At 44.5% G+C, this 24,948-nt stretch overlaps 2 protein-coding genes, 1 long non-coding RNA gene and 1 other non-coding gene across 12 annotated transcripts in view; 2 read left to right on the top strand and 2 right to left on the bottom strand.

Annotated features, from left to right (window-relative positions):
- Positions 1–904: 904 nt before the first annotated feature.
- Positions 905–6,975, bottom strand: CCDC17 (coiled-coil domain containing 17). Of its 5 annotated transcripts, none has more exons than XM_049701152.1 (14): positions 5,408–6,975; positions 4,749–4,956; positions 4,590–4,664; positions 4,267–4,489; positions 4,016–4,178; positions 3,713–3,796; positions 3,506–3,624; positions 3,142–3,258; positions 2,761–2,909; positions 2,560–2,657; positions 2,198–2,401; positions 1,817–2,027; positions 1,639–1,749; positions 905–1,343 (listed from the first exon to the last, which is right to left on the bottom strand). In XM_049701152.1, the coding sequence occupies exons 1-14, from the start codon at positions 5,713–5,715 to the stop codon at positions 1,206–1,208; spliced, it is 2,208 nt and encodes a 735-aa protein (XP_049557109.1). In that variant the 5' UTR covers positions 5,716–6,975; the 3' UTR covers positions 905–1,205. The 5 variants fall into 5 exon arrangements, 4 of the variants coding, with proteins under 4 accessions (XP_049557109.1, XP_049557116.1, XP_049557103.1 ...); XR_007473130.1 differs by having other exon boundaries at positions 1,204–1,343; positions 1,639–1,745; XM_049701159.1 differs by lacking the exon at positions 1,639–1,749.
- LOC117198766 (uncharacterized) lies at positions 4,048–14,020 on the top strand. Its single transcript, XR_004480009.2, has 4 exons — positions 4,048–4,186; positions 5,762–5,860; positions 11,229–11,419; positions 13,690–14,020. It is a non-coding gene; the product is annotated as an uncharacterized LOC117198766 (long non-coding RNA).
- GPBP1L1 (GC-rich promoter binding protein 1 like 1) overlaps positions 7,127–24,948 on the bottom strand; it is a 55,098-nt gene continuing 37,276 nt past the window's right edge. For all 5 annotated transcript variants that reach the window (XM_033416551.2, XM_033416552.2, XM_033416550.2 and 2 more), the window contains exons 6-12: positions 21,324–21,396; positions 19,675–19,868; positions 11,844–11,984; positions 11,220–11,378; positions 9,892–10,016; positions 8,877–8,979; positions 7,127–8,023 (exon numbers count right to left, since the gene is read on the bottom strand). In XM_033416551.2, coding sequence (XP_033272442.1) covers positions 7,871–8,023; positions 8,877–8,979; positions 9,892–10,016; positions 11,220–11,378; positions 11,844–11,984; positions 19,675–19,868; positions 21,324–21,396 — 948 coding nt within the window. In that variant the 3' untranslated portion in view covers positions 7,127–7,870. The remainder of the gene's footprint in view (positions 8,024–8,876; positions 8,980–9,891; positions 10,017–11,219; positions 11,379–11,843; positions 11,985–19,674; positions 19,869–21,323; positions 21,397–24,948) is intronic.
- Positions 10,691–10,763, top strand: TRNAR-CCU (transfer RNA arginine (anticodon CCU)). The gene has a single exon. It is a non-coding gene; the product is annotated as a tRNA-Arg (tRNA).

Here is a 24,948-nt window from a genome sequence, read left to right as displayed (position 1 = left end):
CTTGGTCTCTGGACTTGTGTTTAAAGATCTTAGAGTGGGATCATGGGCTGCCTGGAGCATTTCAGTGGGATGTGGGGTTGAAAGGTGGATAATGGGTCAGCAGTTCTGGCTGCCCAGTGTAAGGGTGCTGGTGGTTAGGGCACTGTTACTAAAGCCATCCCATTGGGCCCTCGCTGATGTCCAGGGTGCAGGGCTAGTGTGAGACCCATGACTCGGCTGCCTCTGACCTGACCTTTAAGAAATTGGTATTCACCAGGCAGTATTTGGATCTGAATTCCAAACAGTGCCTGCCCTCTACTACCTAAGGGGTTTAGTATTTCCAGCATTCATAGGGCTACTTTGCTGCACTGTAGAGACAGCAGGTTAGAACCTGCAGTTTGAATATCTAATGTTGGAGGCGGAGGGAGCTTTTTTTTTTTTTTTTTTTGCGCAGTACGCAGGGCTCTCACTTTTGTGATCTCTCCCGTTGCGGAGCACAGGCTCCGGACCTAGCCGCTCCGCGGCATGTGGGATCTTCCCGGACTGGGGCACGAACCTGGACTCTTTACCACTGCGCCACCAGGGAAGCCCGGAGGGAGTTCTTGACTACCAGGCCTTTGACCTTTGGCTGACACTGGGGTCTGGGGCCACGCCCAATATAACAATTCAGGTTTCAATTGTGACCATCCCCCCTGCCGCCAACTTGGGAGGAACATGACTGGGTTGTCTTTCTGTAAGTATATATGGCTACAGGAGCTCCCTGTTTCATGGTGACCTTGAGAACCTGGAAGGCTTCCTGGGTGATGTCCTGAAGAAGCTTAGATTTGGATGAAGAAGTGGGCGGTAAGACTGGCTTTAGCCAAAAAAACCAGGAATGAGTTCATCAAGTTCCTTTAGCTGAATGAAAGACTGTCTCCAAGTCACCTTTCAGAGAATTTTCTTATATGCCAGGCAATACTGTAAATACCTGACATATCTGTTTAATCCTCACATCAATCTTTTTTACAAAAGGATAAGAAAGGCCAAGTACTTGTGGAAGGTGGTAGAGCTGTGATGGGAGCTCATGTTGTGTGTTCACATCTGTATTTGCTTCCAGACCCTCTGTCAGAACACGGAGTAGTAAAGCTGCAGATGGGAGAACAGGCCTCAGTCTAGGCCCCAGTCCTGTGCCTGTGAAGCTACTCATACGCCCATTCTTCTGGACTCAGAAAGCCAGTGGGGGTGGGTCAAAGCTGTGCTGAGGGCGCAAACCCTCCTCTCTGTGCTTGACTCTGCCGCTGGTGGGGGTCTTCAGGAGGAGGGGGGTCAACAAAGCCAGCTGTTGGGGCCAGGGAGCTGGCCTCCAGTGAAGATGAGTTGGGCACCTGTGGAACAAGGAGAAGGTCGATCTTTAGCAAAAGGTTTATGTAGAGGTTAACAGTACAGTTTCTGGCGTCAGACCACCTTAGAGTCAACTGCTTACTGTGAACCAAGTTAACCTTGTGCTCTGATTTTCTTACTTGCTTACACAGTAGTACATACCTAATAGGATATGTGAGGGTCACATGAGTTAATTCACAGAAAACATTTAGTAGTGGGTTGGCACATACATAGTGGTCAACAAATGCTGGTTATTAACCACATCAGCCACACCTGTGGGGTCCCCAGTTGGGCCCTCACCAGAGGTGGGTACTGGTACTCGTGGGCACTTGCTGGATTGATCTCTGCCAGTGTCTGCACATCTGCATCTCTTGCATTCACCAGCCGCAGAAAGAGCTCGGCCTGACCTACCTGGGAAGAGGTGAAATGGTACTGCATCTGTACCGTGGAGGACCCAGTCCCCATCCTCCACACTCACCTGGGGAATCTCATTCAGCTGCCCAAAGCTAAGGCTGGGGTCCAGAGGAAGGGTCCGAAGTGGGAGACGCCAGCGACCACTTAGCACCCTCTGATCCCGGTCAAATAGCACCAGCGAGGCCCAGGCTTTTGGCAGTGGTGCTTTAGCCCATGCCAGCCCCTGCCAGGCTTGCAGCTCACAGACCAAGGATACTGATGGTGAAGGTGGTAGTCTAGAGCAACCAAAAACAGGTGTCAGGAGCCAGAAGTGGCTCTGCTCCCTTCCTAGGACTTGGCCCTCAGGGCCAGTGGCCCTGTATAAAGATGAGAAAATGTAGCAAAATGAGGGACAAGCCTCAATTGCGGCAAAAAGCACCAACATCATAAATCTCCACCTACTGACCTGGGTATAGGCTGCCTGCTGGCAAGGATGGCACAGTTGCCCATGGGCCCAGGAGCTGGAGGTGGGGGCAAGCAAAGGGCTGGGGGCAACGCTGTGGTCCCTCCTGTATCCTGTCCATCTCGGGCCAAGCCAGTCAATAGTTGCACCCAAATCCAAGAAGCCTCAAGGCCCCGCAGGAAGTCATAGAAAATGACAAGGCCAGCCCTAGGAAACACAGGACTCAAGCGTACACACACCCAAGTCCTCCTCTCACCCTCCCAACCCCCAGCCAGTCCCCCCACCCTAGCTGGCCCTAGTGGGTCTCCTTAACCAGCAGTGGTGACCAAGTCACAGAGGATGTCAAAGGAGGGAGCAGGCCTCACCCAGGGTCGTAGGGTGCAGGGCCCAGAACGTCAGTTGTGGGCAGGAGGAAGTGTGGATCCAGGCCCAGGTTCCTGGTCATGGTTCCAGGAAGCTGCGACTGCAGGGGAAGAGTCAATTCCTCCAGAAAGCCTCCTAGGTGTTCTATGCTCCCCCAACTGCACAGAGCAGAACTGCCCCTGTCCCAACCCCTGGGTCCTCACAGCCTTTTCGGCGCCACCCAAGAATAGGACGCCTGTGGAGTGTGGAAGCAGCGGCAGCGGGGGAGCCACTGGAGGCGGGAGGCTTGGGGGATCTTCCCTTCTTCTCAGGCGTGGGCTGGGATTGGCCACAAGTCTCAGCTCCCTGTGCCCTAGGTGCAGGGGAAGAGTAGGGCGCCCTTGAGCAGGACGCAGCAAGTAACTGGGCTGAGGTACTCCTCCCCCAAGAGCCAAACCCCTACGGACACCTGGAGATTGGCATGGACACAGACTGATTGGGCTCAGACACAGGTCTTATTCCCCGTGCATGGTGCCTCTGACCCCTTCCTCTGAGCCTGGCCTGCTGGGGAGGGCTAGGCGGGGGGGAATTGGGTGCTCACTGACCCCAGGGCACCCGGCCTGCACCCCTCTGCATCTGCAAAGCCAGGATTTCTGCCTCCAGGCGCCGATTTTCAGCCTCCACTGCTAGAAGCTCCTTGAATGCGGCACCTGCCTGTCTTCCTGCGATTGAACAAGTCTGACCTGTCATCTCTGACAGCTGGTGACCAGCTGCTCTGAGCAGCTCTCCAGCCTTAGGATTCTCTGGACAAGGCTGGACTTGTCAGCTAACATTGCAGGCACCCCCGCAAAGACAGGTGTTCTACCTTGGGTTTTTGCTCAAGTGGTTCCCAAGCCAAAGATGTCCTCCCTCATCGCCCTTTTCTCTCCCCAGGGCTAAGGCCCTCCTGGCTGGCCCGCTCATGTTCACCCCTGCGGGTCCGCGACCGCCGAAGCTCCAGAGCTGACGCCTCCACTTGTAACTGCCATATCCAGCCCAGAATGCCGGTGTCCCGGCCCCCGCCTCGAACGTAGGCCTCACGCAGGGCCCTAGGGAGTAGGGGACAAGAAGGCAGAAGCGTTTTTCCAGGACCGATCAGCGCTTTGCCCCGTGCCCGCCTCGGGGCCCGGATCTTACCCGATCTCCGCAGCCAGAGTCCCTGGGTTTGCCTGTAGCACCGGACCACAGAGTTCTGCCTCTCGTAAGGCGTTCAGCCGGGTCCTGGGGTGGAGGACGGCCGGCGCGGGGGCGGAATCAAGGACCCAGACCCCGGGCCTCCGGCAGCGCCGCCCCTTCCCGACCTCACTCGCGCGGCCTTCCAGCCGAGTCCGGGTGCATACCTCGCACGTCCAGCCGGGCCAGGCCCCGCCCCCCGCTCCGGCCCCGCCCCCCCGCCAGCCGGTGACTCGGAGCTCCCGGGATCCGGCTCGTCGGCCTCACCCGGGGTTGGCCTGTAGCTGCTGAACGTGCGCCCCTAACTCCTCTAGAGCACCCCGCGTTCGCCCGGCCTCTGCCCGGAGTTCTCGAAGCTCCCGCTCCAGGCTGAATATGCGTGATTTCCCGTCCCGGGTCCAAGCCAAACCTTGGAGGTGCCGGCTCAGTTCTGAGGGGGTAAGAGATCAAATCAGAACGGGTCGGGCGACCTCAAGCCAAGGGGGAGGGTGGGCCCTAGTCCCCCTCTTTTCCCTTACCCTCGCCGCGTCGCTCCAGGGCACAGCTCTGTGCCTTTGTCTCTGCCAAGAGCCTTGCGTGAGTCCGGTGCAGCGCCCGCAGCCGCTCGCCGGGGCTCCCAGCAGTCTCGTAGTTGGGACCCTGAGTCGGTGCCTCTGACCGCCTCCAGGGCCCCTGTGACCCTCTGGGGACCTCTGTTATGCTGGGTCGCATTTCCTGCAGATACAGCCGCAGCCGCTGCACCTGGAGTAACAGTAACCCGCAATCTCCATGTTGGGGTAATCTGACCCACGCGTGATCTATAGGTTTGGTGGGGAGGCTCAGTGGGGAAATCCAGGTATACCTCATCTGTTAGCCTCTTCAGAGCCGATTTGCTGGCCTCCTGGTCTGGGAGGCCCTGGTGTTCTTCTGGCACAACCTGGGTACAGGGTGTGGGGTGAGGAATCCTCTGAGAGTTACAGTCACTTCAGTACCATCTCATGGCCATGGAGGAGGCCCTTACCCTGGGTACCCGTAGTTCAGTGGCTATTGGGGGCTGTTCTCCAACTGTCAGCTCCCGGGGCTGACGGCCAATGCAGAAGCGCTGAGTGTGGGTGGCCAGCAGGGCCCAGGAACGGAAAACCATGTCACAGGACCCACAGGGCAGGAGCCCTAGCTCCCCGGAGTGGGAGTCCATGGGATGGGACTCCTTTCCTGATAGCAGCCAAGACCTGCAGAAGACAGAACAGAGGGGCAGGGGAAAGGGAAAGGAGGATGAAATAGCCAAAGGCAGAGAGGAAAGGCCAGGTTTACCGGTTCAAGTTTATGTTTGGAGAGGAGCTAAAGCTCCCTGGGCAACAACCTCAGGTCTGGGCACGTCTGGAGAGTGAGCGGGCAGGCTTGGTCACCTTAGGGAGGAGCCCCTGGCTTGAAAAAGATGTCATAAAATCTGTTCCACCTCATTGCATGAGTATGGGCAAGTCTCTAACACCACACCTTGGTTTTCTTGCCTATATTAATAAAGGGGAGCAAAGAGCTGCCTCCTAAACTAGCTGAGCCCATATCACATACTCCGTCTTGGTTATTTAATAGCCTCTGGCAGGGAAGTGTCACCTTGTTCGTTCTAGTTTTGCCCAAGTGGATGTAACCCAAGTTAGTGTCATTCTCCATTCCAAGGAATACCTGAGTAAGAGGAGGCATTCTGCCTGGAAACCATGTCTTTCCCGTAGACTAAAAGCTTTTCCTTGGGCTTCCCTGGTGGCGCAGTGGTTGGAGTCCGCCTGCCGATGCAGGGGACATGGGTTCGTGCCCCAGTCCGGGAAGATCCCACATGCCGCGGATAAGCTGGGCCCGTAAGCCATGGCCGCTGAGCCTGCGCGTCTGGAGCCTGTGCTCCGCAACGGGAGAGGCCACAACAGTGAGAGGCCCGCGTACTGCAAAAAAAAGCTTTTCCTTGCATGGTGCCTCTCTGGAAGTAACATCTTTTGCATAACCAAGTCATACCAAGGCCCCCTAACTCCTAGTTCCTGCCCCTAGGCGCCGCCCTGCCGCCCCCACAAGATAATCAACACAGCTGAAGGAATGAAAGTTCTGGGAGAACACAATGAATCAGAAGAGGGAATCAAATACAGAAAGGTAAACTCTTCACTCAGGACTAGCCAGGGGCCACACAGGCCCCGTTCCTGCTGACCAGATTTCCCTGCCACCCCCACCCAAATATATGAATCCAACAGAGGCAGGAGCTCTGACCTAGCCCCATGTTTCTAAACAAGGCAGGTAGTGGTGCCCCCGCTCCCAGGTATGTAAGGCCAAGCTATGACTAGCAGCAGGTTACAAAGTGTTTCAAAGTATGTAATCTCAATTGTCCAGCTCAATTCCAAGTGGAAAAGAGGTACATTTTTAGAAATTTGTTCTGAGAAAGCTACTAAGTGGCAAAGCCGAAGACCAAACATATAGGATATCTCTATGTCAACCTACTTCTCATTTCCAATTTATAGCTCATTTTATAGTATTTCATTGATCCTACGATGCACACTTTTTCATATTTTAACACTGAAATCAGGATTCACAATTAATGGAGTGTCATAACTGGCAAGTTTTCTTATTAGTACATAAAATGTCTTAAAATAGATATACTCAATGAAATATGATATAGTTCTTTCTGTTCTATCTCAATCACCATTTCCACAGTTCATATGTGCACTGCTTATACTACTAGCAGGAGAAGCCCCTACTAGCAGGAGAGACTACCGTACGTTATGGCACATAAGGTCTCTGCCTTCCTAGCCTTTAGAATCTAGCAATTATGCTGGTTACTCTACCTCTAGTCTCTACCCCTTCTGGAGCCTACACTACAAGTTAGTTTTACCCTTCTAACAAGTGGTCAGGCCTGTTATTCCTTTGCTTGTCTCCCATTAGAGCATGATCTCGGGCCTGTATATCCACTAGGGACCATGTGCTGTAGGGCTGGCTGAAGAGTGCCAGTTTCGGTATCTGTTGTTTAGTTTAACTTCTAATTGTCCATCAGATCTTGGCCTAAGGTTCCATTTTTTATGTAACCCTACTGAGCTGGGTGCTCCTTGCATTCCCAGGGCCTTGCACAATGCCCGGGACACCCTATGTTCTTATTTAGCAGAAAAATTGAGGCACAGACTTCCTTAAGAAATAGGCACACTGGTAAATACATGGGCAGTGAAAAACAGTTTCAGAAAGGAAACTTGGGTTTCTGATTTTATTACTGGTAGTTTATTGCACAGGTTTTTCTGCATCAAAAACATATCTGCTAAAAGGAGAAACAGGTGTGTCTGAATTCAGATTTCCCTCAGACCTCTAAAAGTATTTCCCCTAAAAAAGAATCCACTCATCTAATTTTAAAGAAAATATACTTCTTACACAAGACAATCCAAACTGATGCAAAATATTTATTCCAAGTTAGTTATTTTATGCAGTAGTTTTCCCCCTCAACAGACTTGTGATAACCACATCTTTTAAATCTGTAAATAATGTTATCAAAATAATCTTAATCTTTGAAATCTCACAAAAATGTATATTTTACAATCCACCCTGAATATCAAGGCTGCAAGAATAACACATTTCCTATATCCAAATATTTTACAGCTGTACCCAGAAAGAAAAAAAAAAAGTGAAAAAACCATATATGCTGGGTTAAGGGCTAATGTTACCCGAGCAGCCAGAAATAAAATAAAATATCCAAATTATTAGCATTAATTTAATACAATTATAACTTCAATAGTCACTTTGTCATTGACAATGATTGCTTGAGCACAGGGGTGAGTGCCCCAAGGGCTGGTAGTAGAAGCTGCTGCTGCAGACCAGTGTCTCCTCCTCTCTGCCCTGCCAGCTCCCACCTGTGCATTGCCCCATATATACTGTGTGTATGTGTGTGTGTTTTAAAAATCTTTCCCACCACATGAAGTTCTATTAAGCAGATAACAGAGAAGAACAACAAAAGCTAAACAAGCCAATCGCTCGCTCTCTCTTTGGGATATGATTATTTCCCTTGTGCATGAAGTATTCAACAACAACATAAGAAAAGGAAAAGGAAAAGAATGATTTCTTCTGTATAACCCCTAAATGCACAAGCTGAGTTTACTGGGTCAGATTTAACAGTAAGCATTTATAAGCCTACTTCCAGGCATCGTCATCAGATGTTTCACTGCTACTTGTTTCCGTGTCTGAGTCCTCAAACTCTGCTTTATAAGTGTTTCTCCAAGGGGAGAATAGGCTAGAACTTCGGCTCTGCAAGAAGCCATTCTTCCCAAAGCCATTTCTTCTCAGCTGTGGTTGGCAAGGGAAAGAAAGAAAAAGACAACCGTCAGTAACTACACTGGCCCATGGGACCTGGGAAAGCCCAGGTCTCAATTCAATTCTAGGCAGAATGTAGAGGGGGACCGTTCTAAGAGACTGAAGATTTCTTATAGCAGTGCTTTTCAAACTGTAATGTGCCAATTAATTACCTAAGGATCTCTTTAAAATGCAGACTGATTCAGTATGTCTGGGGTACAGTTTGAGATTTCCTATTTCGACAAGTTCTCAGGTGATGACAATGACAGGGGAACAGAGTTCTGAGTAGCAAAGTCTTTATGTCAACCTATACTTTTCTTTATAGGATTTTAACACCATTGTTATTTATGCTTTAAATATATACCACCTGAACATTAAGTTTCATGAAGTTTGTAGAGACCTGGCAGTGTTTTACTCAGAGAAAGAATGCAGGCATTTGTTGAAGAAATTCAGATAGGCTATTTGGCTTCTTGGCTCTGGCTGGACTACCAGAGGTAAACCACAGAGCTGGAAGCAGAGGGTTAGCCTGCTTAGCCAGACACCAAGGGCTCAGCCCATAACCTCGGGAATACAGCCTTGTGGTTCTGATAAGGAGTTAGAGCTTCCAGGATGAAATAACATACTGCTTTCTGAAATCTGCTAACTACTGACCTGGTTTTTGTGTCCACCACTGGCCTGGGCAGAATGAGATGCTCCTCCATATTTCTACAATGGCAACTTATTAAGTAACTTTTCTTTTTCAAGGTCTTTCTCACACCCTAAACTGGGGCTTCCTAAGGGCAATGATTGTCCTATCTCCTTTCTCTCCTAGTCATTAACTGGTCTCCAGCAAAAGTTTATGACATACCTCCTCTGTCTTCATGTGGAACTCTTTGAGCTCATCCTCTGTGAGGGGAAGGCAATTCTCATCATTTTCAGGATACTCCTGCCATCCCATTGCTTTCAATAACCTGGTAGAGGCAGGTCAGGCAAAAAAAATATACCTTTAAGCATAGTGAGAAATCCACAACTTTCCAGCCCAGGGGCAATGGTACCCACCTAGATGTTAGAGAAGAAACTTGGGTTTTTCTTTTCTTCCCAGTGGGATAAGCTTTAATTATGACTACTTAGGTGCTTGGAATTAGATGGAGGATCTCCGTAGTTGCTCTTTGGAGAGCATAAGAGCTATAGAGAAGGGACGGTAGAAGTAGCAGTATAGAGTCAAACTATCCCACAGACGAAACAGAAGAAATCTCACTTTGTCTCCTGTGAGCAAATTAGTACATAGCCACATGTACCTAAGTTCTCTTTTAATTTCATGGCACTGTGGACTCCATAACCTTGTGATCTTGTTGACCCCTTTTAAAGTTCCTCTGGACAGGAGCCCCTTTTCAGGAAGGTACTTGGCAGGCCCCATCTGCCATCCAGTTGCCCACACAGCTTGGCTGGCTCTGTGTTCAAGGCCCTCATTTAAAGAACAAGCTCCATTACCTTCGGGCCTCATGAATCCCAAGGCCCCTTAAAGGGGTCTTGTGGTAACTTCTCACTTGGGCCAGGAGGGGCCAAGGGGCCACCACAACAGCACCAGGAAACAGGTCTCATCCCACCCCACCCCTTCCAACTGGAGCCGTAAACTGAGTCTGAAACTAAACTACAAGAATGCCTTGGAGAGGAGGGTGTGAAAACGCTAGCTGAGTCTGTAAAGGAATACCCAGTGGGCAACAGGCCAACCTGCGGCACACAGAGAGAAAAAGGTGTGGTGCTGGGGGCACTTCTCTCTGTACGGGGCACTTCTCTCTGTACGGGACTCTGAAATGTCTTAAGTATGTTGAAACTCCTTGTAGGCCATACATAGCATGCCTTGTGATCTGACCCTCACTTACCTGTGCTCTGCTTCCAAAGAGTGAGAGAGGACCTCCCCTTCGTCTTCTACGGGGAGATCAAGACCATTCTGATGACAGCCTTCCTCTCCATTTTCTTTTGGTTCAGGTGTGCTGTTGTCCTCTGACTGAAATAAGGAAAGGAAGGACATATTTGGTTTAATACCCCTTTGGGGCAAGATAAGCAATCTAAGAGATTAAGAAGTAAGAACCCAGGAAAATGCTTTCTAGAAGAGGATCTCAGCCAATAGGTTTTTCCCACTTAAAAACGAGAACTTGCTCATCTTGCTAATAAGATTTCCAAAGGATACTAACTGGCTACCATCTTAACTTCAGGTTATGGCAACTGTGGCAGAAGCTACTAGATGCCTATGCAGTATCAATTTTCTATTCTTCCTTACTGATTTGGACTAAGGAACCAATGCGCTCAGCTTTTAAAAAGTTCACTTTCCTAGGCTCCCTTGCAGCTAGGAGTGGCTATTTGACAGTTGGCCAATAAAATGTAAGTGGAAATTGCAGGGGTAGCTTTTAAGAAAGCATTTAAAAAAGGGACAGACATCCGTTTCAGGTTTTTGGCTCTGTCCTTTCCCTAACTAGAATGTGGATGGGAGCACAACTACCCTAGTTCCAAGGCGACCAAAACTTACAAGTTTCCTGATAATACGAATGAGCTGCCATTACCCTCTTGGACAGGGAACTCTAACCTTCCTGTTGCAGGATACCAAAAAGAAACCCTCTTGTTTTACGGTTCTGTTCGTCAGATTTTCTTATATTAGAATTAAATATAATCCTTAAAGGGACTTCCCTGGTGGTCCAGTGGGTAAGACTCTGTGCTCCTAATGCAGGGAGCCCGGGTTCAATCCCTGGTCAGGGAACTAGATCCTGCATGCATGCCACAGCTAAGAAGTCTGCATGCTGCAACTAAGAGTTTGCATGCCATAACTAAGACCTGGAGCAGCCAAAAAAAAAAAAAAAAATATATATATATATATATACATATATATATATATATATATATATATATATATATATATATATATATATATATATGCTTCTATAATTTACCAACTTCTTACCAACTTCAATTCAAGGCTTAAGCAGTGCTGCCCTGTTTAAGAGCACTAAGTCCCAAGGCAGCTATCACTGAAATGAGCCCTAATTTGAAATATGCTGAACAAAGAACTGAACTTGCTTTATCACAGACTGTTACTCCTCCAGACAAATCTCTGTCATTTTAAAAATGTACCACATCTTTCTCACTTAAGAACAAAAAGCACATGTATAACATAGAAAAACACTTATGTTGCCCCAGAAAAACCCTTTGCTCTTACATCCTCCAGCTTCTCACAGTCTCTGCTCTCTGAGAAGTCTCCATTCCGGTCATCCTTCAGAGTCTTCAGGAACTCGCTCTTCCTGTCAGTAGTTCGGCGGGTCAACTTGGTCAGACGAGAGGAGCTGATCTCAATTGGAGGAGTGGTGCTGGCGGGGCTCTGGGCAAATACCACAAATAGGTTGCTCTTGACAGCAAAGAGTAAGTACTGGGATTCTCTAGGTCACTTCTACAAGGTACTGCTTTCCAGAATCTGGTAGCCTATTTATCACTCTTTTACCAAAAATAAACTATCCTTTTCATTTAAACAGACTTCAGCTCTGCTGAGTTCTTACAGTTAAAACCAGATGGTTTAAATAGCACCTCTCCGATCTTTCCCCAGATGCCAGCATAACACCAGTCAAACACAGGCCAACCATGGTTTACCAAAGGGCAATGACCCCACCCAGCTACTGCCCATCTTTGGATGCTGATGGGAATCACCAGTAAAAAAAAATGACTTTGAGCTAAGCATAACTACAAAGGAAATGGAGTTAGAGCTGTACATGTCACAACACTTACCTCAGTTTAAGTAAACGGGAAAGGGCAACTTTAGAAAAGGCTGCTTAGCTTTATTCTCACTCACCTCTTTGGGAGAGCTTAAAACTATACCACCAGCCAGTACTACTGGTTTGGTAACAGAGATTGGACTGGTAAAAGCAGACTCCCGGCTAGAGGAAAGGGATCCTGATTTGTGTTCCATTCTGTTAGCTTTCCACGCACTGGGCTACATGGGAAGAGAGAACAAATCAGTCAGAACAGCATGCAGACAGAAGCTCAGCCTGTAAGATCATAAGGAGTGAAATGTTATGTGCAAACATGAATTCCAAGAGTTCACCTGTCTCAACACGATTGGGAGGTATATAACCTTGAAGGAAAAAGGCAGACAGGAACCAGAAAAGCCATGGGATATTAACAGGTATTTCTCAAAAACAGAGCCCTAGTCCAATAAGCCTGGGAGATGCTAGGCTGAATATAGTTCGACAACAGGTTTCTTTTACTGTGCTGTTTCTCAAAGCACTTAACTATATATGTGAATTGAGAGGCAGATATACTACACAGCATTTTCTAAACTTATTTGACCCCCCCCAAATGTTTTCTTTTATAGTGTGCTGTTTGTTAACCTCTGATGTAATCCTGACAACCCCCCACCCCTGCCTCCAAAGAGCACATCAGAAAAATGATGTTTTCTAGGAACACTGATGGCAGGAGGCTAGTTAAAGGCCAGGGAGGGCAATATAAATGGCTGGACAATCCTGGTTTAGTCCAGAGGTCCTTCTTTTGCTCGGTCTTGTGGGGTCTGGGCCCATTCTGTCACTCTGGCCCTGACCCCAACTATGATGGCAGCATAGTGTAGATGGAATACTCCATTTTTCCTGAGTCAATCACTCTTGTCTGAGGAACATCAATGGAGTGAGGCTAAAGAAAGTAAAAAAGTCTGTTTTTCCAAAATGAAACAATTAGAACCAAGAGATCTCTAGGACAAAGGAAGGGTCTGAGTGAAAAGGATTTCTTTCTTGTTATTAAAGAAGATAATATAGGCTAAAGAAAGGAATAAACTTCACAGAGTTATCTACTATGTACCAGATGCTTGATCTATTTTATTTAATTCTTAACCCAATCAGGTATAATTATGTCAAATTTTTACAGAGAATTACACTGACATTAAGAAAGTTATGTAATTTGTCTGAGGTTACTCAACTAGGATACAATATTGTTTTCCACAACGCCTCCAAAAAGAGCATGCCAGCAGATAAAAGAGACAACGACCTAACTGGAATGGAAATTAATTTTTTTCTTGCACTGATGAAAATCTAAAGATGGCTGCTTATTCAGGCTAAATATCAAAGACAATAGTTTCCCAGAGTTGCACAGGGTCACCAGATGCCTTGTCTTTTAATATTGCCACCTCAGGGCACAGAAACAGGTGAGTGTCTGCCACAGTAGTATGATAGTTTTACCAGACAGTGTTACGTGCAACAGGATACTGACATCTCTTTCCAACTTTATTCCAACTTAATTTTCAGTAATTCAAACACTATATTATATAGTGTTTGGTTGCTCACTAGAGAAAACCATTATGCCCTGTACCTCCTTTATTAGAGGAATTATATATGTAGAAATCCACTGAGGTGAGGCACAAACTATTATGTATAAAATAAGCTACAAGGATATATTGTACAACATGAGGAATAATGGAGTATAACCTTTGAAAATTATGAATCACTATATTGTACACCTGTAACATATATTGTACATCAACCACACTTCAGTCAATCAATAAAGGAAGGAAAAAAAAGGAATCCACTAAAGTGAATCACGTATCAGCTGCTGTTTTCTTTTTAAAATATCCTCTCCTTTTCTCTAACTCCAAATCAACCTCAACTCTCCACCTCAAATGATCTTGTCTTCTCCTACTGGACTGACGTCAGAAGATCCGGGGATTCCCTGGTAGTGCAGTGGTTAAGAATCCGCCTGCCAATGCGGGGTACGTGGGTTCGATCCCTGGCCTGGGAAGATCCCACATGCCATGGAGCAACTAAGCCCGTGTGCCACAACTACTGAGCCTGTGCTCTAGAGCCTGTGAGCCACAACTACTGAAGCCAGCGCGCCTAGAGCCTGTGCTCTGCGACAAGAGAAGCCACTGCAATAAGAAGCCCGCGCACCACAAAGAAGAGTAGCCCCTGCCTGCCCCAACTAGAGAAAGCCTACGTGCAGCAATGAAGACCCAATGCAGCCAAAAATAAATTAAAAAATAAAATAAAGTTATTAAAAAAAAAAATTTCGTCACTGGATCCAAACTCTCCCCAATTCTCTCCTTTGCATCTCAAGTTCCTTTGATAGGTCCCCCTCCCTTTCTACCATTCTACATCCATTTGTTCTCATTCCTTTATGAAGTTATCAATTATTTCTCCTTTGTATCTTTAATCTCTTTCTCTCTAGTAAGTTCTTCCATTTTATCTACAAACATGCTAAGCCACCTTACTGAAGCGAAGGGGGAAAAAACAAAGATATATTTTCCCTTTTACTACAATCCTTTTATTTCCAAACTTTTCTGCATAATTCAGTATCTGCTGCCTTTCACTTGTTCATTCTTACTATTTAATTCCCTGCAACACTCAACTCTATCCCCATTTTAATGAACCAGCTCTTTCAATAAATAAGCAAAAATCTTGTCTTCATATTACATTCAATGGTCAGCTTTAAAATATCTTTTTGTAGAAGGAGAGATTACTTGTTACCTATCTTTTCTGAACCTGTCCCTCTTTCCCTTCTCAATTCCCTGATGCTTCATTCTCTTCTCGCCTCCTGAATTCCTTTCAGTGGATGTAGGCATACTCAGTGCTCTTCTACAGCAATCTGTTCCTAGGTGACCTTCATTAGAAAAACTAGTTATTTGTAATTGTTTAATCATTCAAATTGTTAAAATCATGGAGCTAATGTGACCCCTAAACTCTCACCTGAGCTTTTATAAAGACCTCCATCATTTGGCTTTAGTCTTACTTCTCCCCACCACTTCCCAACTACCAGCCATCCACTTGTCTTTTCCCAGACATGGCATGTTTTGCCTCCTTTTTTTATTTTATTTTATTTTATTTATTTTTGGCTGTGCTGCGTCTTCATTGCTGCGTGTGGTCTTTCTGTAGTTGCGGTGAGCGGGGGCTACTCTTCCGTGCAGTGTGTGGGCTTCTCACTACGGTGGCTTCTCCTGTTGCAGAGCATGGGCTCTAGGCATGCGAGTTTCAGTAGCTGTGGCACACGCAGGCTCAGTAGTTGTGGCTCGCAGGCTTTGTTGCTCTGTGGCATGTGGGATCTTCCTGGACCAGGGCTTGAACCCGTGTCCCCTGCATTGGCAGGCGGATTCTTAACCACTGTGCACCAAGGAAGCCGCCCTCCCCCCGCTTTTTTGGTAACAAAGAGCTCCTCTGCCTGGAATGCCCCACCTACTTGCTCCCTAACAAACTCCGACTGTTTTTTTTTTCTTCTGGCTGCTCTGGGTCTTCGTTGCGGCGTGCAGGCTTCTCTCTAGTTGCTGCGCGTGGGCTTAGTTGCCCTGTGGCATGTGGGAGCTTAGTTCCCCGACCATGGATCAAACCCACATCCCCTGCATTGGAAGGCGGATTCCCAACCACTGGACCACCAGGGAAGTCCGTCTCCTACTGTTTTAAAACTACCATTTGTTGACTAGTTTAGGATATGTCAGTACTATATTCCAAGTACTTCGAGTGGCATGAAGTCTGACTCTAAAACCAGAATTCTCATCCTCCTCTCTCCTTTTTATGCTTCAAGATGGGAAGCATTCTGGGGCAGTGGAAAGAGCCCTAGTTGAAGTTAGACAAACCTTGTTTTAGAGTCCCAAACTCCATAATTTTATTAGCAATGTAACCTCATATATTACATAATTTTCTACATCCTAGGATTAAGGTAAATGTTATATGTAAAAGGCCTAGTGAATGTCCTGGAACATAGTAAGATGGCAACGAATGGTAGTTCTCTTTCCTTTGCCACTTCAAAACCCAGTTCAGGGCTTCCCTGGTGGCGCAGTGGTTGAGAGTCCGCCTGCCGATGCAGGGGACACGGGTTCGTGCCCCGGTCCGGGAGGATCCCACGTGCCGTGGAGCGGCTGGGCCCGTGGGCCATGGCCACTGAGCCTGCGCGTCCGGTGCCTGTGCTCTGCAACGGGAGAGGCCCGCGTACCGCAAAAAAAAAAAAAAAAAAAAAAAACAGTTCAAATATGACCTCATCTGTAAAGGCTCTGAGGACCCTCTCCAGGCAGGGCAGTACAATTATTTTTTATATGTGTCTCTTCACTAGACAGCAACTCTTTGAGATTATTTTTCTGACTCTAGTGGCATATAGCTTTTAAATACACAAATATTCGATGTTTAATAACTGTTGAACGCGTAGAGAAAATGAATGAATGGATAAATCCACACCTGCCTACTAGTTATCTCATCTCTGCCTTCCTCTAACATCTCACATTCAAGGGTCCCAGAACCACTCTCATCAACTTTTCCTGAAAACTCTGCTTTCTCTCTTCTCTAACTTCAGTGAAATGGTTCCACAGTTATCCCAGTTTCCTGGGGATGAATGCTCAGTGTCCTGTTTTCCTCCTCTGATTTGCTTCCCACTGTGTGCCATCACCACCTCCCTTCTCTGCTCACTTGCATCATCCCTGTTCAGGCTTCACTACCTTTTGCAAGGATAGTTAACAGCAGACTTTAGTTTTCTTATTTTCATTCTATGCTCAACTCAGTTCTACACAACAGGGCTAAACTGATCTTAAGCTCTGTGTTATGACTTTTATCCTTGTCACTTCTTCTTCCCCAAAAGACTTCTAAGATCCTTGAGGATATGAGTTTGTCTCACTCATTATTTTTTATTTTTATTTTTTTGCGGTACACGGGCCTCTCACTGTTGTGGCCTCTCCCATTGCGGAGCACAGGCTCCGGACACACAGGCTCAGCGGCCATGGCTCACGGGCCCAGCCGCTCCGCGGCATGTGGGATCTTCCTGGACCGGGGCTCAAACCCGTGTCCCCTGCATCGGTAGGCGGACTCTCAACCACTGAGCCACCAGGGAAGCCCTGTCTCACTCATTATTATACTCTTCTTCTGTTGCCTAACAGAATGCTTGCAGACATTTCACATGAAGTTAACACTTACGAAAACTTTATAAACTCTAAAGGAATGGAACAAACAAAAGGTATGCTGCCATGCTGATAATAGCTACCATTTATTACCACTTACAAGTACCTCATTTACTCCTCAAAAAACCCTTAGGAGACAGGCACTACTACCTCCACTTTACATGATGAAATTGAGATTCATAATGTTAGAAACTTGTCCAAGGTTGTATCACAAAGAAGGAGCAAAGTGTCATCTGTCTACTTCAAAGCCCTGCAGTTAATTTCCATGCCACAGTTTCTTTCTTTTTTTTTTTGCGGTACGCGGGACTCTCACTGTTGTGGCCTCTCCTGTTGCGGAGCTCAGGCTCCGGACGCGCAGGCTCAGTGGCCATGGCTCATGGGCCCAGCCGCTCTGCGGCATGTGGGATCTTCCTGGACTGGGGCACGAACCCGTGTCCCCTGCATCGGCAGACTCTCAACCACTGAGCCACCAGGGAAGCCCCAGTTTCTTTCTTTATAGGAGTTGCTCTCTTGACTGAATTCATATTCTTTTCCTTCTACATCAGAGGAACAAGTATCCTAAACCCCTTTCAAAAATAATTCCATTTGTCAATCAGTTTATTCCCATTCATTTCTTCTTGGGCCATGATCCTTTAATGACCTTTCAAGTATATTTCAAGTTGTCCCCAGTCACTTCTTCCTACAGATTTTCTTCACCCTTTCACTTAACTTTACCACCACCTATATTCTGTTTCCTTTTACTGTCAAGTCTCAAAGGTGCCACTACTTCCACTTCCACTCACATAATTCCAGAATCCTCTGAAATCTTGTTTTTCAGCCTTACACTACTCTCCTAAAACCTCAACTCAAAGGTCACCAAAAACTTTCCAACTGCTAAGGTCCAAATCCCCTCTGTTATTTCCCTCAACCTATTGGCAGCAATTGACAAGTGCTGACAACGCCAGCTGCCATCTTAAATTCACCCACCCAGAAGTGTGATAGCATACGATTTTTTCTATGTCTGAATTACAATTTCTTAATCCTGTTGACTATGTTGTTATTTTCCTAATATTTATGAAATATTAAGTATTTCCCCAAGTCTTATTGTCCCATTCTTTACTCTTCTTCTATCCTCTTTCCCTCAGAGATCTTATCTACATTGAAAGCTTCATTAACACTAGGATAATGACCCTCAGTCCTGGTATTTTTCCAGTGCTACCAGGTAATCAGAATGGTTCATTCCGTATCCCTCATATATGCCCAGTGTTTTCTATTTTCAGAACATTTTATCTAACCACCTCTTCTAACCTGTAATACTCTCCAGACTTTCCCTGACTATCCAAATCTGGACCATCCTCCAAAGATCTGTTCAAATTAGTTTTTCAGTAAAATTTCCCTTGATGGTCATAATCTAAGCTGATCCTTGCTCCTCTGAACTGTGTAAATAAATAAAGTGTTTAATTAATTTAGTTATTCCAAATCTGTTTAAGATTTGTTTTTAGAATTTGTTATTTTATTTCATACACAATCACATGACCTTATATTGTTATATCTTGTCATCCCTATTAGACTTTTAGCCCATGGAGGGTGAGGACCAATGTTGTACTTTGTGTTGCTCTTAAGTACCAAACAAGTGCTTGCACACACAGAAAAGTGAATTAATGCTCACTGTTTTTTCTCTCAATAACACAGTAAATTTAATTGTTTCCTTACAGTGGCTGGAATTCATTCAAGCAATTATTGTGTGCTTTTGTGAGGGTGCTAGGGATACAAATATGAAAAAGACCTGAAGCCTTTAAGGAGATTACAACCAAATGAAGAAAGAGATGCAATAAATATTGTGATTAGAGACAGAGTGCTATTCAATCAGATACAAGGTTTAATTAGATCTTTAGATGTATGTGATAGAAAAGGATTCAGAGAGTATGACATAAACACGCAGGAAAATCTCCCAGGTAAGAAAACAAAGGGCAGTAAAACACAGATTAGGCTTAGGCTATATAGAATTATACACACCAGTGCTCAGGAGTCTGGACACTGTATTATAACATCAGGGGTTGCTAAGTCATGACCCTTGGGCCAAAACTGGCCTGAGGCCTATTTTTGTATGGCCCATGAGCTAATAATGTTTTTTACATTTTTAAATGGTTGAAAAAAAAAAGAAAAGAAAAAGAATATATTACAAAAAGACCATATGTCATATGTGACCAACAAAGCCTAAAATATCTATCATCTGACCCTTTACAGATAAAGTTTACCAACCCCTGCTATACAGATGGTTTGGAATCACTTAAGGGACTTAATGCAAGGGGATGTGATATATTCAAACTGTTTTAGGATAATCATTCTGGCAGTTCTGTGTAAGATAAAATACAGAGAAATGAGGAAATAGAAGGGTACACTACAACAGTAAATGTGAGATGACAAGGGCATATCATAAAGGAAAAAACTGATGGGGATTTTATATAACTGCTTGGGAGAGGGGAATGAGTAAGAAAGAGGAAGAAAGCAGCAGCCATGATACTCAGCTACGTGACCAGATGAATGTTGGTGTTATTAATGAAAACAGCAAATCAAGAGAAGCAGGTTTATGAGATGAAGCTAATGAGTATGTAGTTGGCAGCAGAAGAGAGTTTGGAGACAGTAAAATACTATACATAGAACTTAATGGCACCAAATGAATATCTGGTGAGTGACTCAACAGGAAAAAATAAATTTACTAAATTTTTTTCTTATTTATTCTCCCACCTCTGCTGTATAAGGTTCTTACACTGATTCCAAATCATACCTTGGATGGAGGTGGTACAGGCTTAGGAACCAGGTTCTTATAGACACTTGGAACCATGGTTGACAATTTGTTTCCATTTGCATGGTGAGATCCTGGTGAGGTGAATGCAGCAGAGAAGGCAGCAGCAGGATCTTCTTTGGAAACTTTTTTGATGACTAGCATTTTGGAGGGCTGCTTGGCACTAGGTGGGTTTTCTGTGAAATACAATAGTGGAGAGACAAAAGAATGTCAAACCTATTGGTTAACACGAAGCATAGTTCAAACAAAGGCCTCACTTTGTACAAAGAGCTGACAGTTGAGACTAAGTGACAAACATTTCCTGGTATGCACTTAACAGATACTCTCAAAAGTGACACTTACCCAGGAACTGTAGGAAAAAAGGCAACATAAGAAAACACTTGATTCTAAATTCATAATCAACCAAAAAGCCCAAAGATGTTAGGAGTCTTTCAGGGGTACAGCATATCTCATGCACGGTGTGATCACTCAGGCATAGACCAAACAAGAATATATATCCAAGGATAGCTACTCCTGTCAGCATGAGAACACAGAGAGATGAGGAAACTGGAGAAAGGAGTCTGCTATGGGACCTTCTGATGAGGCAAACTGGAGCAAAGCTATACATTAACAAAGGGGAAATGGTACAGCAATTGCCCTTAATCCTGTAACTCAAGATCCAAACCCAGTATTTAGATACACTAAAGCCTTCCTAATAAGATGCCTGGCTACTAAACATATCTAATGTAGGAACTAGGAGAGTACAATTTGTAAATGCCAAAGATCCCAATGCCACAGGATCAGGTTTGGTTTGAAATACACTGATTTTTCTACTAACTTTTTTTTTTTTTTTGGTGGTACGCGGGCCTCTCGCTGTTGTGGTCTCTCCCGTTGCAGAGCACGGGCTCCGGACGCACAGGCTCCGCGGCATGTGGGATCTTCCCGGTCCAGGGCACGAACCCACGTCCCCTGCATCGGCAGGCGGACTCTCAACAACTGTGCCACCAGGGAAGCCCTCTACTAACTTTTTATAAGGCTAGTTATTAGGAACATATATATATAAATGTGTGCATTTATAGGTTTCCCCCTGCCCTATACAACAGACATCATTGATAATTGCCAAAAACAAAAACAACACCCCACTCAGCTAACGGAACCTGGTTGAACAAAATGTTCTCTGGGACGTGGTATTATTTAGCCTTTCAAAGAACACTTTAGAAGAGTATTTAGTAATATGAAAGAATGGTTAGAATATAGTTGTCTACCAAATATTAAGGAGACAACTATAATACATTAAAATTCAATTTAATTGTTATAAGCAAATTAGCAACATTAAAAATTACTTCTAAAAAAATTACTTCTTATGAGCATATTGTATTATTCTCCCTTTGCTTAAAATCTGCTTTCAAATTCAGGGCTCTACAAGCTCTCAATTGTCTGTATTCTGACTCTACTACCATTACATCTCAATGGTATTTTGGGGGGCAGAGTAAGAGCTAGGCAGAGTTAGTTACCATGTGCAAATGGATGAGAAGAGAAACCAGAGATAAAGAAACAAAGGAATAAAAAAACAGATAAAGAATTTTTTCTCCTCTCCCTGCTAATAAGAAAAATTTAAAGTTGTGCCTTTAAAAATGGCAAAATCTACCTACCCCACACTCCAGAAGGGGTCCCAATAGGTCTGCATGGCTGATTCTGTTTGCCAGCTTCTGGATTCAAAGAAGGCTAGGAAAAAAGGGGTATTAATGGTTGATATAGAAAACTAATCATTTCAGCACTTTTTGCAAAGTAGCATTCACCATGGAACCTATCAAATACTGATAACTATATATCAGCAGCACTCTAACACTGTATTCAGAATTAACAAATAAACAGACGACGTTGAAATGCAAAATCAATCTCAGGCTCTCTTGGCTTTCATTTCCTTTAATATGAGAGGATAAAAAAATTTTTTTAAAATAAACAGAGTAAGTGTGCAAGTTCTCATCTGTAGGATATGTATGCCAACTAAGGAGGCACAGAAAGCTGAATGAACAAGAAAGTGAATCACTTTTCTCAGATTTAAGGAGCATAATCTGGTCAGTGAAATGTGAGTATTCATAGCATTTCTAATGAGACTGCTTTAGGGCAGAGGCACACCATGTGCTAGGAATACAAAGGCAATTAAGAAGAATCCTTATCCCCACAAGGGTCAGTCTTACTACAAAGATAAACTTGTAGACCAGTAAGTATAATAAAAGGTTATGGGGGGACTTCCCTGGCAGTCCAGTGGTTAAGACCTCACCTTCCAATGCAGGGGGTGCAGGTCTGATCCCTGGTCAGGGAGCTAAGATCCCACATGCCTCACGGCCAAAAAGCCAAAACATAAAACAGAAGCAATATTGTAACAAATTCAATAAAGACTTCAAAAATGGTCCACATCAAAAAAAAAAAAAAGATTATAGGGACTATGATAAAAATTCACATTAGGGAAGAAGGAGTACTAAGGAAGGAATAGTCAATTCCACTAGAAAGAGAAGTGCTATCAGAAAAGGTTTCATTAGAGGAGACTAAGAAGAATCCTTAATGATGAATTCCAAAGCTGGAAAACGGGTGATTCCAGGAACAGAATGCTGAATGAACACCAAGACAGGAAAAACATGAAAAAGAGATCTGCAAATAGTTCAGCATTAGTGCTAGGGAATGAGAGGGCCTTTCTTTGGGGAAAGAGATGTCTGGCAAAGTAGGTAAGAGCCAGACTGTGGAGTATTTTTAAGGGAGATTGAATTTTATTCTTTAGGGATGGGAATCCATCTCTCATGCAGAGTTAACATGATCCAACCATTAGTTTACAAGTCTGGTAGCAGCTTGAAGGATGTATTTCAGGGCTATAAACAACTAGGAGACTATTAGGAGACCAGTTTCCTAGTACAGGAAAGTATGAAGGCGACAGGAGTAGAGGAAGAGATGATGGGAAGGATCGAGAAGTGTTAAGAGTCACAGACTCAACTTAATAACGAATTGTATGGGGGTGTGAGGATGACACTGGTGCCCAAACCCAAACTTTACAATCTGGTACAGAGTAGGAAAATGGCTTTTCAGCACAAATGACCACGGGACATTAAACAAGAAATAGAAAGAGGCACAGAATCGACTGCAGAGCTTCTGAATCAAAACCTCCAGAAGTGGGGCCCCAGCAGGTGTATATTTTCAACCTGTCAAGAGGAGACCCACTAGCATAGAGCAAGCACAGATACAATCTGAACTATTAATTCAGTATACAAATGGACAAATCAGACAGAATATGGACAGGTAAATACACTCTTCTGGATGGAATAGTAAAGGCAAAAGGAGTCTAGATGAATAAAGTATGACAGAGTAAAAAATCCTTGGCTCACATTTTCTTTGCTTGAGTATTCTAATTGTTACACCATTGACTTGTATTATAAAGCTTTGTTGTCAAATTGTGTCTGATTTTCTTTCTTTTATAAGTGACTTGTTCTTTATGTCTGGATGTCCGAAGGATATTTTTCTTCTAAGTGTTGGCTGTTCTGGCTGTCCTTTCAATTTGTAGTTTCAAGTCTTACTGTATTTCATGCAATTATTCTTGAATTATACTTTTTAGCACCTAAGCTATTCACGTTTGTTATTTTATATTATTATTATATTATTTTTTGCAGGGAAGATCTTTTGGATTTTTTTTGCCAAATTTCTGTATCTTTTTTTTTTCAATTCTTAATTTTAATCTATTTGTTTTTTCTTCATTTAAAAAGCTTCCTTTGTCTAATTCTTGAAAAACACTAGTGTTTATTGTCTTGTGCTCCTTCTTATTTAGTCTTCATTTTTCTGAAATCTTTTATTACTTCTTTCCCAAGTTCTAGCACTGTGAAATTTTCTGGTTATGTCGTTCTTGTACCATTTGCTTATGGTTCTTATCCGTTTTGTGCACGTCTTACAGGTGTAATTTGCATTGCCTGTAGAAACGTTACTCTGTTCCTTATTCTCTTGATCCTATTATGTTGTTTATTTTTATGTGATCAATTTTTGTGAATGTGGATCAAGATAGCTTTCTAACATCACACTTTATAACTCTCTTCTGTTGTCTTCATGAAGTGCTCAAAAAGATGGCACACTTTCTTTGATGTCCCGGCTCACCTCTTCCTCCCCATGCCTTGTACCTGAACCTTCTCTTCCCTTTGTCTCTACTGTCTCTGTCCCTGCAGCTCAGTCTGGATTCTATTTCCAACAGTTTTGTCCTCAGTGAGGGGCTTTGTTCTGGATGGGAATATTGGCTAGTTAGTATTAAATGTGATAGAACTCTGTGTTGAACTTTATTGCCTCTTGGTTCCAAAGTCATCCTTTCTGCTTGCTCTGTGTAAATGAATCTGGGCACTTTAAAAACTTTCCCTTTGTTAATTTGCTGGCATGTTAATTTTGTCAGTAGAGCTCAAGGAGAGACTTTTGCTTCTTGTTCCTGTGTGCTTACTCAGCACGTTCCTGCAGCACTCTGCTCCTGCTAAGCCAGGTTCTAAAGTACAAGTGAGCGCTGACTTGAGTGGTTTTGTAGCAGTGACATATCCCATGAACAGCTTTACGAGGTACTCTAGAGGGCAGATTTTCAGCATGTTCCCTGGAGAAGCACCTTAGCAACTGCTCTGCCATTCAGTGAGCCACAGCTAAGCCCTTTCCGATAAGGTTTGGATCTCAGTCCTGGGGTGGTGATGGGGCAACAGGGGACTCTTCCTTGGGCACTCTGTCTTAGCCCAAGGGTTAGTGGCTGCTCCTTGTATCTGCCAATTCTTTATAGTTTTTTAGAACTCTATATTCTTTATAAGTTCTTTATATTCTTTAGGGTTCTCTTTACTATTTACTAGCCAATCACTCATTACCCCATCCTGTTACAGTTAATAATTCTTTATATTAACCTTCCTTGTTCGAATTATTGTGTGATTTCTCTCTGCTGATTGGTCCAGTCAGACCCTTTACACCTTATCCCAGAACATCTCTGTATTTACCAGTTTTGGGAATATGGAAAACCACTCCTAATTTCTAGCTGCTCTTCTCAAATGTTCTCTAAGCTTTCTAGAACAATTACTGGCTCTTCTGGAAACCCTAGGGTTGTAAGATGCCCTGTTGCTTCCTTCAATTTCTCCTGCACAACTGCTAACACAATACTAGTCAGGTTTTATAGCTTTTAGTGGTTTGTCTCTATGTTATGATACTTCACTTTATTTTGGTGTAGATGACATCCATGGATTTTTTGAGTATAATTAAAAAAAAAATCTATCTTCTATCTAC

Source organism: Orcinus orca, chromosome 1 (genome assembly GCF_937001465.1).
Source record: "Orcinus orca chromosome 1, mOrcOrc1.1, whole genome shotgun sequence".
Lineage (NCBI taxonomy): Eukaryota > Metazoa > Chordata > Mammalia > Artiodactyla > Delphinidae > Orcinus > Orcinus orca.
This window is presented reverse-complemented; position numbering and strand designations above follow the sequence as displayed.

Excerpts from the sequence above, each read along its gene's own strand:
- CCDC17 (XM_049701146.1), bottom strand. The coding sequence starts at position 5,715 with ATGCAAAAGATGTTACTTCCAGAGAGGCACCATGCAAGGAAAAGCTTT. Across the intron at positions 4,957-5,407 it reads GAATGCCTCCTCTTACTCAG|GTCTTGGCTGCTATCAGGAA; the intron begins GTATTCCTTGGA and ends TGTCTTCTGCAG. Across the intron at positions 2,658-2,760 it reads TGGGTGGCGCCGAAAAGGCT|TCGCAGCTTCCTGGAACCAT; the intron begins GTGAGGACCCAG and ends CTTCCCCTGCAG.